This window comes from Pinus tabuliformis, chromosome X, assembly GCF_031772625.1.
Source record: "Pinus tabuliformis cultivar Carrire ecotype Pingquan chromosome X, CPIR1, whole genome shotgun sequence".
Lineage (NCBI taxonomy): Eukaryota > Viridiplantae > Streptophyta > Pinopsida > Pinales > Pinaceae > Pinus > Pinus tabuliformis.
This window is the reverse complement of record NC_142308.1, coordinates 1,597,909,894-1,597,922,426: the sequence shown is the minus strand read 5'-3', so window position 1 is coordinate 1,597,922,426 and position 12,533 is coordinate 1,597,909,894. Positions and strand designations below refer to the sequence as shown.

General features: G+C 36.6%; 1 protein-coding gene across 1 annotated transcript; it reads left to right on the top strand.

Annotated features, from left to right (window-relative positions):
* The first annotated feature begins 640 nt into the window (after positions 1-640).
* LOC149146138 (GDSL esterase/lipase At5g45910-like) lies at positions 641-2,189 on the top strand. Its single transcript, XM_089452676.1, has 5 exons — positions 641-899; positions 979-1,215; positions 1,325-1,473; positions 1,561-1,840; positions 1,963-2,189. The coding sequence occupies exons 1-5, from the start codon at positions 641-643 to the stop codon at positions 2,187-2,189; spliced, it is 1,152 nt and encodes a 383-aa protein (XP_089308802.1).
* Positions 2,190-12,533: the final 10,344 nt, after the last annotated feature.

Below are 12,533 nucleotides of genomic sequence, written 5' to 3'. Positions count from 1 at the left end.
AAACTAAGAGGATAATATACGTTTTTGAAGCAAACTTTAATGTATTTATATACAATATTATATTATCAGGTAGATTAATCAATGTAATGTTGGTTTGTGGAAAGTGCTATTTATGTTCACTTTCTATAAAAGTCAACCTGGTTGCTTAACAAAAATTACCCACAGCTCAGTTGAACCCTATTAAATGTATTATAAAATTAACAAAACCTTCGGGAAAATCGGACCAAATTCGAATAAAAAATCCTTTCCGTTATTCGAAGCGACAATTCTATTGGAAAGGACAACACTGCTGATGAACTCTGAATACCTTGGACAAAGGATTCCCGCTAAACTCGACTTTTTAAATATATAATACAATTTCACAAAAACTCCTGAAGTTTCAACACTAGTTGAAGCCTTGTAGGATTTTCTTACCTAAACTGAACCTGGTTAAAGTATATTTTAAGAGTCAACATGGTTCTTCCTGAAAGTATTCCAGGTTTACAGGAAATGGAAGGTGTATTCCCGGATTTGAGGCAGTGGAAGATTCTAGCACAACTTTCGTTAATTATAAACACCAATTTTAAGCAACGAATAGCCAACAGAGAGATATGTAATCCTTCATAATAAGGATTTTCTGATACAAATTGGATATTCCACAATGAAGCTTACAATGAATTTCTCTTTCTCAATAGCATTTATTGTGATAATCTACTTGCATTCATGGAGGCACAGTTATGCATCGGCAGTTTGTCACAGCGCTATTTACAGTTTTGGCGATTCTTTGGCGGACACGGGGAACTGGTTAGCCTGGAATCCCACCGCTGCTGGAAACATCGGTAGACCGCCTTATGGCGAAACTTATTTCAAAAGAGCTACAGGCCGGTTTTCGGACGGCCGATTAGTCGTGGATTATATCGGTATGTTGGAACCTTGTGCTGAATAAAGAATTTTTTATGTTTTTCAAGTCATTGACTAATTACTTTCTGTATTTGGCAGCTCAAGCTTCAGGTATTCCTTTTTTGGCTCCATATCTGAGTAACACTAGCAAACTGGAAGGGGCTGGAAGCACAGCTAACACTAGCGGTGTTAACTTCGCAGTGGCAGGAGCCACGGCCTTGCGACCTTCATTCTTTGTAGCAAAGTCAATCTCGCCTCCTATGACTTCATTTTCGCTGGACACGCAGATCCAGTGGTTTTTGAAGCACAGAAAGAAATTGTGTGCCGCTTCTACAGGTTCTTGATCTTTATAAGATGATCTACCTAAATTTCACTCATTTGGTGACTTATTAACCTTTAATTGTATGTGATTCGAACTTGTGACTGATTGTGTCAAAATATGTAGACTGTGAGGAGCATTTTGCAAATGCATTGTTTATGGTGGGAGAGATTGGCGGAAACGACTTCAATGATCCATTCATGCAGGGACGGCCGATGGAAGAAGTCGAAAGATTTGTCCCTTTAGTCGTCGATAAGACCGTTAAAGCAATGCAGGTAATCTCAATCTGTTTCACAGAAGCTAAGCTAAATTCGTTAAATTAAAGCAAAATTGTACTTCATCGTTTCTTCCTTTTATTGCAGACTTTGATTACAGTAGGCGGAGCAAGGAAGATTTTAGCTCAGAACAACTTACCGATTGGCTGTTCTGCTTTATATTTAAGAAAATATGCTACTGGACCTGAAAAAGAACCGCTGGACTCAATGGGATGCATGCCGAGGTTTAATGCTTTCGCCAGGAGAGGCAATGATCTTCTTCAAGGTCGAGTGGAAAAGTTGCAAGTTCAATATCCGGATGTTAAATTTGTGTTTGGAGACAATTACAATGCTGTTCTCAAAATTTTAAAGTCTCCACAGCTGTCTGGTAAGTAAATGAAATAGGAAACTCACAGGGTTTTTGACAGATTCTTATTTTACTTTGATCTTTACCAAAAGATTAGATATATTGTTTAAACATTTGCGAGAAATGTTGATTTTCCTGTTCAGCATTGGGGTCAAAGGCTTTATACGCATGCTGTGGAGCGGGTGGACCGTATAATTACAATCCTCAAATCCCTTGCGGCGTAAGGTCAGCAGTTCCCTGTGCAAATCCTGAACAATATTTCAACTGGGATGGAATTCATTTAACGGATGCCGCTTATGGAAAAATCGCCAATTTATTTTTGGACGGCACCTTCACGACTCCCGCTCTTCACACTTTGTGCAGCGCTTAATGGATTAGAATATCGAATAAAAAGGAGAGACTATCACTAAATCGAATATTAACATCTTACCTGCAGTGAAGTCTCCGCCAATCGATTGTCAGATTTATGGGATGGAAAATAATTATGATAAATCCATGTTCTTTATTTAATTTCAAGCACGTCTCGTGTCCACTTGTAATATGCTTCTCTGGAGGTGGTTTTTAAAACATTCTTTTATTGGTTCTACGTGCAAACTTAAGAAGTGCTTCTCAACTATTGCTTTATTCAAATGTGGATTGAAATTGTAATTCCCTTTAACGCGAGTGACGCTTTGTTTATATTATTTTTATATTCATGTATCAACTTTTGTTAAAGTATAGAAGTTATATATATAAACGTTTAAATGATAGAGACTTTAGTACGAATGAGCAAATTATGTCATCTAGAGATAGGAAAATTGTTTTCATGATGCTCACGTTCTCACATTCTATTGCCCCACAATTTTTATGTTATTTCTTATATAACTTTTTATGTGATTAATAGTTACATTCTCTTCTAAGTATGACTTGCTTATAATTGTTGAATGGTTTCAATCATCCAAACTAAGACTCAATCAGTGATTCATATTTACAATTTATTTGACTAGTGAATAATAACTCAAATGTATTTATTTTTAAATATTTACTACAATTCAGGTTCTAAATTTCAGCAGCTATTTTACAAATTTTATTGTACAAATTCTTTATCAATTTATGTTTAAACCTCTGATGTTGCGAAGGAATTATTTTTAATCACTTATTTTTCACATCTCTTCATGTTATAAATATAATTATAATTATCATCATCTCTTGGATTTAAATTCCATAGCTTTACTGGTCTAACCATAACATTTTGTTTCAAGTAATTAAATACATTCACAAAAAATATTAAACTTCTTCTTGATAGTCTTTTTTATAATTAAAGTGTTTGATGTTATCCACTCACTTTCATTTCAAAAATATTCTCCACTAAGAAAGCATTATGTTATCCCTAAAGCAAAGATTTCCCCAATGTAGAAATTCTCATACCATAAATTGAATCACACAACTATTAATACTTTCCTAGTATTATAACTGTGTTGCCACACTTGATCTTAATCCATCTACTAAGATCTCTTTTCTTGTTCTAAAAAATTTCCTTTACTCGTTTTTTACTTCATATTTATCATTCCCTAGTTCTAAAAATTAATAATAAACTTTTATGCATGAACATCCTAAGAAAGTTTTCCCTTATTCATCCCAAGTACCAATGACATTTATTTTCCTCCAATTATGACTCCACCATTTTCACTTCCTCATTTACTAGGGAAAAGGAACTTCCTCTTAAAAAGTCATCTTCATGCATTTCCATGAATCACCATGCATCACAAGCACACTCCATAGCTACAATAAAAAATACTCATGAGAAATCCAAATAATCATTAAACACCCTCATCTACTAGGGAAGAAGAACTTCCTCTTAGAAAAGTCATCTTCATGCATTTCCATGAATCACCAAGCATCACAAGTACAGAGCATAGCTACAATAAAAATTATTCATGGGAAATCCAAATAATCATTAAACACGAAGATAAGTAATTTAATAGTGAGAAATAATGTGTCATGTGATCCCATCATAAACATCGAGTTCATCCAATACAATATAATGCATATTTCAAATATTTCTTCTCTTGTAGCTCTCATAGTGCACCTACACTATTAAATGCTACCAATATTCACTTTTCACACACCATCACAACTTGATTTATCAAAGATGAAGATCTACTTCATTATCAAAACAAATCTTATGATGGCTTGCATATAATGTTAACACGTCATAGTTAACAAAAGCACATCGAATTCACATAGAAGAGCTCTTATTCACCTATCATAAATCATGCAAGTTTCCTTTGATAAAATTTGTTTCCATGCCATATCCCATTGCTCCAAGGCCAACAAAAACACTTCAAACACACACTATTACATTCAATCATCACCAAGTATTCACATATCTAGAGAATAAATAATAATCCATTTAAATACATTTTATTAAATCAGTTGGGTCAAGATATATTACAAAACAATGATTCTACTCCATTTAAAGTGTAAGGAATTTTCTTTACCTAAGTAAGGAAGCTACTTTTTGTTGCATTGAAGAATTCAAACAAGTCATCTCCCTCCTGTGCCTTTCCAATATCACAACAACATTCCTTATTTTGAACTAAAAGCAATGTAGTGGAATGAAGCCTCCTCCACCTACTCTATCTCACATTAACTTGTGTCACTGGCACTTTTATCTCTAACTTCCCTCTTTTCTTTATTATGGCTCCATGAGATACTTACACTATTCATTCATAGGCCAATTCATGATCAACCATTTCTCGTGGTGTTGATGATCAACCTTCACATTCAAAGTGTTCACCCTTAATATTTGGAAGGTGTTATACCATGGATTTCTTTTGTAGTAACATTAGGTCATTATGACTTAAGTATCCATACCTTTGATGCCAAATCTCTATATTTGACATGCCTATTGATGCCAAAGCTTGATGCCCATTCTTCATTATATCCAACTTTTATAATCCTCCAACTCTCATTCCTTTTGCAACAATCTTGTAGTTGTCCTACACACCCTTTACCAAATAATGTGATTTCACAAATTCAACTTTTAAATGCTGATCTGTAATAGTAGAGACCAAAATTAAGTTCTTCTTTAATCCTGGAACATACACCATGTTGTTCCTCTGAGATAATAATGGTCAGTTGTTATGCCAAAGCATCTAAGATAAATGTTTTGGCGGTTTTGTTTTAATTTGGGAGACTAATGGATGAAACAGATATAGAACTGATGTGCCTAACCTCTTGAACAATATCAATATCTTAGCAGAGGGCTACTATAAATATTTACACAGTGAAAAAACTTTTATGATGATGAGAAGAAACATAAAAGTAATATGATTGCCACAATTTTCAAATTGAAAGCTAGATAATCATAAGTATGAAAACCATTAAACTATGTTTACAGGTTTGAGAAAATACACATGAGCTTAAAAAAATGTTGATGATTTATTAATTTTGAGTGAATTAATTAAGCAAATAGTCCATTAATTCATTCTCTTTATAGATTATCAGTTTAGAAAGATTATAGGAATAGATTGAAATACAATTAATGCTACCTAGTTATCTCTACAAGACACAAGTGTATGAAGAACAACATAATGAATGACACTAGAAACAATTACAAGAAACACAAACTGTACAAAACAAAATTCATAATCCTTTGCTTTGTATTAATGATCCAGAAAGATTAATTACATTAGATGTCTAGAAATGCTTCTTCAAAGGTGCAACCCTTTAATAACTCATGAAGAGAGTTATTTATACAATAGCAGGACGAAAAATTTCTTGAACTGCTTTTACAAAAATAGATTATTTACACAATCAAAAATAAAATTGTCTAATGATCTCGCACTACTTTGGTGCTATAGTGTTTGATGACTATTGCTGAAAAAGTTGAAAAATGGTTGGAGTTGGCTGACTGTTCCCACAAAAACTGAATGTTGTTCCATTATCCTCAATCTAGTAAATCTATTAATTCTTCCCAGCATTTCTTATCTGGGATAGAAATCTTTGTTACCCTCCTTTAGATTTCATCCATCTCGGTATGTTTAGTAAGAATGGGTTTTACTAAAAACATATGCTTGATTTCATCGAGGATGAAGAAAGAATCATTGAGTGTTTTTACTATGAGAGTTGGTGTTGCCGATCCTTTGATATTGGCTACTAAAGCTGCATAGGTTCCCACCTCTGTTAAATTCTTGACATAATCCTCAATTGGCATCAGTTTATCATTAATAACCATCATAGAAGGTAAACTATTGCTGATCAAAGGTTCAATTTTGTTGAAGAATCTCTGAACCATGTTGTTAACATTGCTGCACTTTTCTTGTAGCTGAAGGTTGAGATTTCTCTTAGTGATAATCTTCTTCACTTCTAATATTGTTTCAGTTTTGTCACTTATCCTTAACTCCTCAAGCTCATAGTCATCCTTGGAATTTAGAAATTTGATTATATCAAAGGCAGTCTTTGGCATATCTTCTAGCTACCTATTTATGGATTCCACTTCTTCCTCGGTTTTCTCCAAAAGATCTTTTTGGTTGAATATTATCTTAATGGAGGGCCAAATCTCCTTGATTTCCTCTGTGATTTCTTCCCATAGAATTTCTTTTGCTAAACCCAACTTGTTTCCTATGAAGGAATTTGTGAGTTCTTTCTTCAACACTTCCACTTGGCCTTTAAGTCTATTTGTTTCAGTGGTGTGTGTACTGTCTGATATAGACTTTAGATAGCCATAATTCTTTGAGTTCATCTTTTAATTTTTTGATTTCTCCTATCTGGATAGACAGGTTCTGAACAAATTCAGTAGGTTGCTCAGCTCCTTCTGTTGTACCTGTTGCTGATGCAGTGGCTATAGTAGAAACTCTGGTGATGGGAACTATTGCAAGAGAAACTACATCTGTTGAAGTTTGAATGTTCTTGATAGCTTCCTCCTTCTCCTTAACCAATTTCTCCATCTGCTCCTCCATTTGTTTTATCTGCAAATTCTGTTCTATGATGAACTTCATCATGTCTGACTTTTGAGTCTCTATCTCCTTGATTTCTTTGGCCATTATATCCTCAGATGCTGGTAGTTTAAGTTGTTTCTTTCGTGCTACAACTTCAATGTTCTTTTTCTTAATGAGCTCCTTTGTAGCATTTATGTTTGATGGATCATTTCCCATCCTTAGCACTAAATTTTCCATGGACTAAATCTTGGCATCCTTTACTAACAAGGAGACCTTCTCCAACTTTAATTGTGACTAAATGTTGGCCAATGTAACCTGCAATATTGACAAACTCATAGAAATGTTTGTCAAGGTTGAAGCTGATGCAGGAGCATCCAGCTAAGGGCACCATGATCGGGTGTTGGTCTCCATCAAGGTGGAAAGTGTTATCAATGATTGTTTACTTTATGTTTAAAAAGTTAAAGTAGAATGTACGAAATTGTTTCTTTTAATTTCAGTATTAGTTAGGGAACAATCTAGTCAATTAGAATCACTGTCTTGTTTGTCTTTAATAAACAATAGTTATATAACTATTTCTTTCATTTTAGGTAAAAAAAAAGATAAACATGTCAAGTGTAAAATCTTGTAATGCAAGTAGAACCGAATGCATAAACAGATGCATAACTAATAGAATACAAACTAAAAGTAACTACACACAGTTCAGGTAACTGTGGACAAAAAGTATAAATGGAAGATTGTAAATCATTCAAAAGGTTCAACATACAAGTACAGAAATAGAAGACAGAGAAATTTTCTTTTCATTTTCGAATCCATCCATCTGTAACAGTCTTGTATTATGTATCTATATCTCTTTTTCCTAACCATTAAATAAGACAAAACAACAAATATGGTGCATGTATACAGTTTCATTCGTTTTCTCTCTTAAAGAATAGAGCATTGACAATACGAATTGCATACAAGTTTCCAAACACGAGGATTGGCAAGCAGTAAATAAAGCCCGTGGCTGGAAGAGTTTAACGCATCACAACAGTCCGAGCAAGAAAGCAAGAACCAGAGTGCCAAGTGGTCAAACCCAGACAGAGGTAACCAGTAAAAACTCATGTCATCGTAATTCTCTTTTCATTCCAACCGAAAAGGAAAAATATACATTTGTTCATACATAACAGTCCAGGGTTAATTCACCGGACAAAGTGAAGGGAAAATAACACCAACGAACCAGAAAACCCTAGTCGAGGGTTTTGGAACAGCCGACCTTAAATACAACTTTACAGTTACAAAGAAGTAAATCACAAACAAGGGCTGTGACAAGTGAACCCAGGTCGCACAGCGACAGTAGAGAAGAACAAACGAACAAGTATTGGACACTCGGACCAACGAAACCTACAAACTCTAGTTTTAACCACGAATTGAAGATAGTGGCAGAGCCTACTGGGTAAGAGCCGAGGCGTTCACCCCGACCACAGCCAAGAACGAACCTTGACCTACGAGACCAGAACAGGGCACTTCTGTTAGGTCAACTGCAAATAGAAGAAGACGAACGAAGAGTAGTAAAACTTATGCATAGTGAGGAAAACCTTACCTGGGGACTTATTCGCACAGAGAGAATGTAAGCCATTGAACCATAGACCACGACGACCACCTGAGACCAAAGGGGAAAAACACTGTTAGAGCTAGAACAAAATGAGAGAAGAAATAAAACATGGATAGCAAATTTACCTGAAGATTGTGAGCAGAGGGAGGTCACCGCGACTGCAACCTGGAGCATGCGAAGTCATTAACCAAAAATTAACAACAAAACCATAATAAAGCAAGGAAATAGTAGAACAGGTATCATCTGAGAGATCGAACTAGACAGAACAACGGTCGTTTTGTTACTTGAATAATCAAACCATTATTTTGTGCCCAGAAGCTGAGCAGACAAGCCACTAGAATGAGTGACCGAGCCACTCTAGCGATGAGCATAGCCATAACTGGCATAGGCAGAGCCTGTGGCTCATTTCCACTCTCCCTCACTGTATTCACCATTGCAGAGTGAAAAACTAGAATGACCAAATACTAAAATTCCAAGGGTTTTGCCAAGTTGAACAAGCGGGAAACGAGGATCGAGGTAAGTACAGCTCAACTACCTCATTAAGGAATTTCCATAAATGTTCCAACCACTGTAGGAAAATATCAATTGATTAATGTGTGATTAGTGATTATTCATAAACCAAATCATTTCTGCCAAATATATATTGTTAATCAATACCGGACAGACATTAATAACAATTGTACACCATAGTGTGGGTTGTTCCCATCATAGTGGTATCAGAGTAGGATTTGGAATTGGATTGAGAAAAGGAGGTAGGAAGACGAGGTCATGGAAGATGTGTTCAGAGGATAGTAGAGGAAGGATTGAGAGAGGATATTGAGATCCTTACTTCCTGTTTGGAGGAAGTTGAAGTAGGGAGAAGAAGTGATCCAGAGGTAGGTGATGATAGCGAAGAAGAAGTTGTAGCAACAACAGATGGATCAGATGAAGAAGGACTGGAAATGAGACTATTGAGGTCACTCTTATTAGCAAGCAGCAAACCCAAACCAAAACTCCCAAATTATGACAGCAGCTTGTCCACATAGGTTCTGTTGGACTGGATCAGCGAGCTCGATAAGTATTTCGAGTATGAAGAGGTCAGTGAAGACCATAAGGTTAAGTTCATTGTGACAAAGTTGAAGGGACACACAGCTCTGTGGTGGGACAGTGTCCAAACAGAGAGAAGGAGGTTAAACAAGTTTCCAATCAAGAAATGGTCAAGGATGGTGGCCAAGTTGAAAGGTAGATTTATGCCTAAGGATTACCAGATTGCACTACACGGGAAAGTGCAGAATCTGAAGCAGAAAGGGATGAGAATAAGAGAGTATACTGAAGAGTTTTACTAAGTGAACTTGAGGGCCAATTATACAGAGGACACCCTGGAGAAAAAATCCAGGTATGTAAATGGCTTGAGTTTAGAAATATTAGATGAAATTAGTATTCTTTCTCCGAAAAATATTGAAGAAGCATATCAGAGTGCTATGAAAGCGGAGAAGAAGATCGCCAGGAAACAAAATGCCAGAAGAGGATGGGGAACTGGCAGAGGAAGAGGACAGTCTTATGGAAGAGGGTGAACTGCTAGTAATAATGAGGAATACATCAGTTCTAAAGCTTTCGGAATAGCAGAAAAAGGTGACAGCATGAGAGGTGGTAGGCCATATCAACGAGGCAGGGAAAATGGCCAAGGTAGAGGAGCTAGTTATCAATGTTACAGGTGTCACAAGTGGGGACATAGATCGTTTGAGTGTCCTGAGGTGGAACAAGTTGGATAGAGGGGTGCGTATGTCATACAGCCAGAAGAAGCAGAGGCACCTCCCCAAGAGGTAGAAAATGCACCGGACATAGGGGAAGCCTTAGTTTTGAACAAGGTGTTGTTGAAACCAGCCAAGGCAATAGCTAAACAAACTCAGTGAAAAGCTTTGTTTTGGACAATTTGTAAGTCACATGGTAAGTGCTATAAGCTGATTATTGATAGTGGAAGTACAAATAATTTGGTGGCTACAGAGATGGTGGAAAAGTTGGGGTTAAAGCATTTGAAGCACCCCACTCCTTATAAGGTCTCATGGCTGCAAAAATTCCATCAGCTGTTGGTGGATGAGTAGTACGAAGTGGAGTTTCATATTGGCAGATATAAGGATAAAGTCATTTGTGACATAATGCCAATGGATGTATGTCACATACTGCTAGGCAGGCCATGGTAGTATGACTAAAAAGTGGTACATGATGGGAAGACAAATTGTTACAAGTTTGTCAAAGATGAGATCAATCACACGCTTGTGCCCATCAAGGAGGAAGAGACAGTGGGAACAAGTGAGACGAGAGTGTTGTTAATGAGCAGAAAGTAGTTTTTGAAACAAATTGAAGACAGTGAGGTGAACTATGTTGTTGTAAGGAGAGAAAAGACAGTGTTGCTACACACAAAGGTGTCAGATTTTCCCATAGAAATCCAGCAAATGTTGCAGGAGTTTAGTGATATAGTGGTGGATGACTTTCCAGATAAACTTCCCCCTAAAAGAAGCATAATTCATCATATTGACTTTATACCCGGAGCAAGCTTGCCAAATAAGGTAGCATATCGGATGAGCCCCAAAGGCAATGAAGAGATTAGAAAGTAGGTGCAGAAATTGCTAGACAAAGGGTTGATAAGGGAGAGTTTGAGCCCTTGCTCAATTCCAAGAGTTCTCGCTCCCAAGAAAGGAGGAGAATGGCGGATGTGTACAGATTCGAGGGCCATCAACAAGATCACCATCCCGTACAGATTTCCACTGCCACGGATGGATGCCATGATGGATTGCTTGAGTGGGGTAGCATATTTTTCTAAGCTTGATTTAAAGAGTGGGTATCATCAGATTCAAATTCGAGAGGAGGATGAGTGGAAGACAACCTTCAAGACTAATGAGGGATTGTATGAGTGGCTGGTAATGCCATTTGGACTAAGCAATGCACCCAGTACCTTTATGCGGTTAATGAATGAAATGCTGAAAAAATACATTGGGAAATTTGTGATAGTGTACCTAGATGACATATTAATTTTCAGCAAGACGAGGGAGGAACACTTTTGACATGTTCGAAAAGTGATGGAAAAATTGTAGCAGGATAAGCTGCTGATAAATCTGAAAAAGTGTACTTTTCTGCAAAAAGGACTAGTTTATTTGGGCTTCGTAATAACAGAAAATGAGCTGAAGATGGATCCAGAGAAGATTGCAGCGATAGTTAATTGGCCATCCCCAAAAATCTTATTTGAGGTACGTAGTTCTCATGGACTCGTGAATTTTTACCGAAAATTTATAAGAAATTTTAGTGAAATCTGCGCACCTATGTTGGACACCATCAAAAAGGCAAGTCAGCCTTTTCGATGCTCTGATGCAGTAGAGAAGAGTTTTCAGCTACTAAAGAAGAAGATCAGAGAGAGACCGATCTTGAGATTGCGAGATTTTAAAAATCTTTTTCAAGTTCGCTGTGATGCAAGTGGTATGGCTATTGGAGTTTTACTTAGCCAAGAAGATAAACCTGTTGCGTTTTTCAGCGAGAAGTTGAATGAAAGCAAGCAGAAATACTCATCATAGGACAAGGAATTCTATGCTTTCATCCAAGTGCTTAAGCATTGGAGACACTATTTGCTGGGGAATGAATTTGTTTTGTTCTCAAATAATTCTGCACTACAGTATGTGATGCAACAGCACAAGCTGAATCACAAACATGCTAAGTGGGTTTAATATTTGTAGAGTTTCACCTTTATGTTGAAACACATCAGCGGTCAGGCCAACAAGGTGGCAGATGCGTTGAGTAGGAGGGCCTTACTCTTGTAGGAGAGTACTATACAAGTGCTAGATTTTTGTTACCAGGAAAACTAGTGTTTATTCAGAACTACTAGTCCCACTAAGACGGGTAGCTATCTTAGAAACAAAAAAACTAAAGTCACTTATTTTTCCTTTACAAGAGAGAGATGAGAAAGAAGCAAAGAATACCAACCTCATTCTTTCGCTTGGCTCCTTGCTTGTTTCCTTTCCCCTTTGATAGAATCTCGCCACTGCTTCCTTACTTGTTCCGCTTCAAAGAGCACCTGTAGAGTCACAACAGCATAATACCATCAAAGCATAGAGATCTATCACTGTAAACAATATAGAATCAGATACATATTGACCATACAAATGCATATATCAACACAATATTCAGAGATACACAAGAATATGGAGGAAAACTCAAATAGCTTTATAACCAC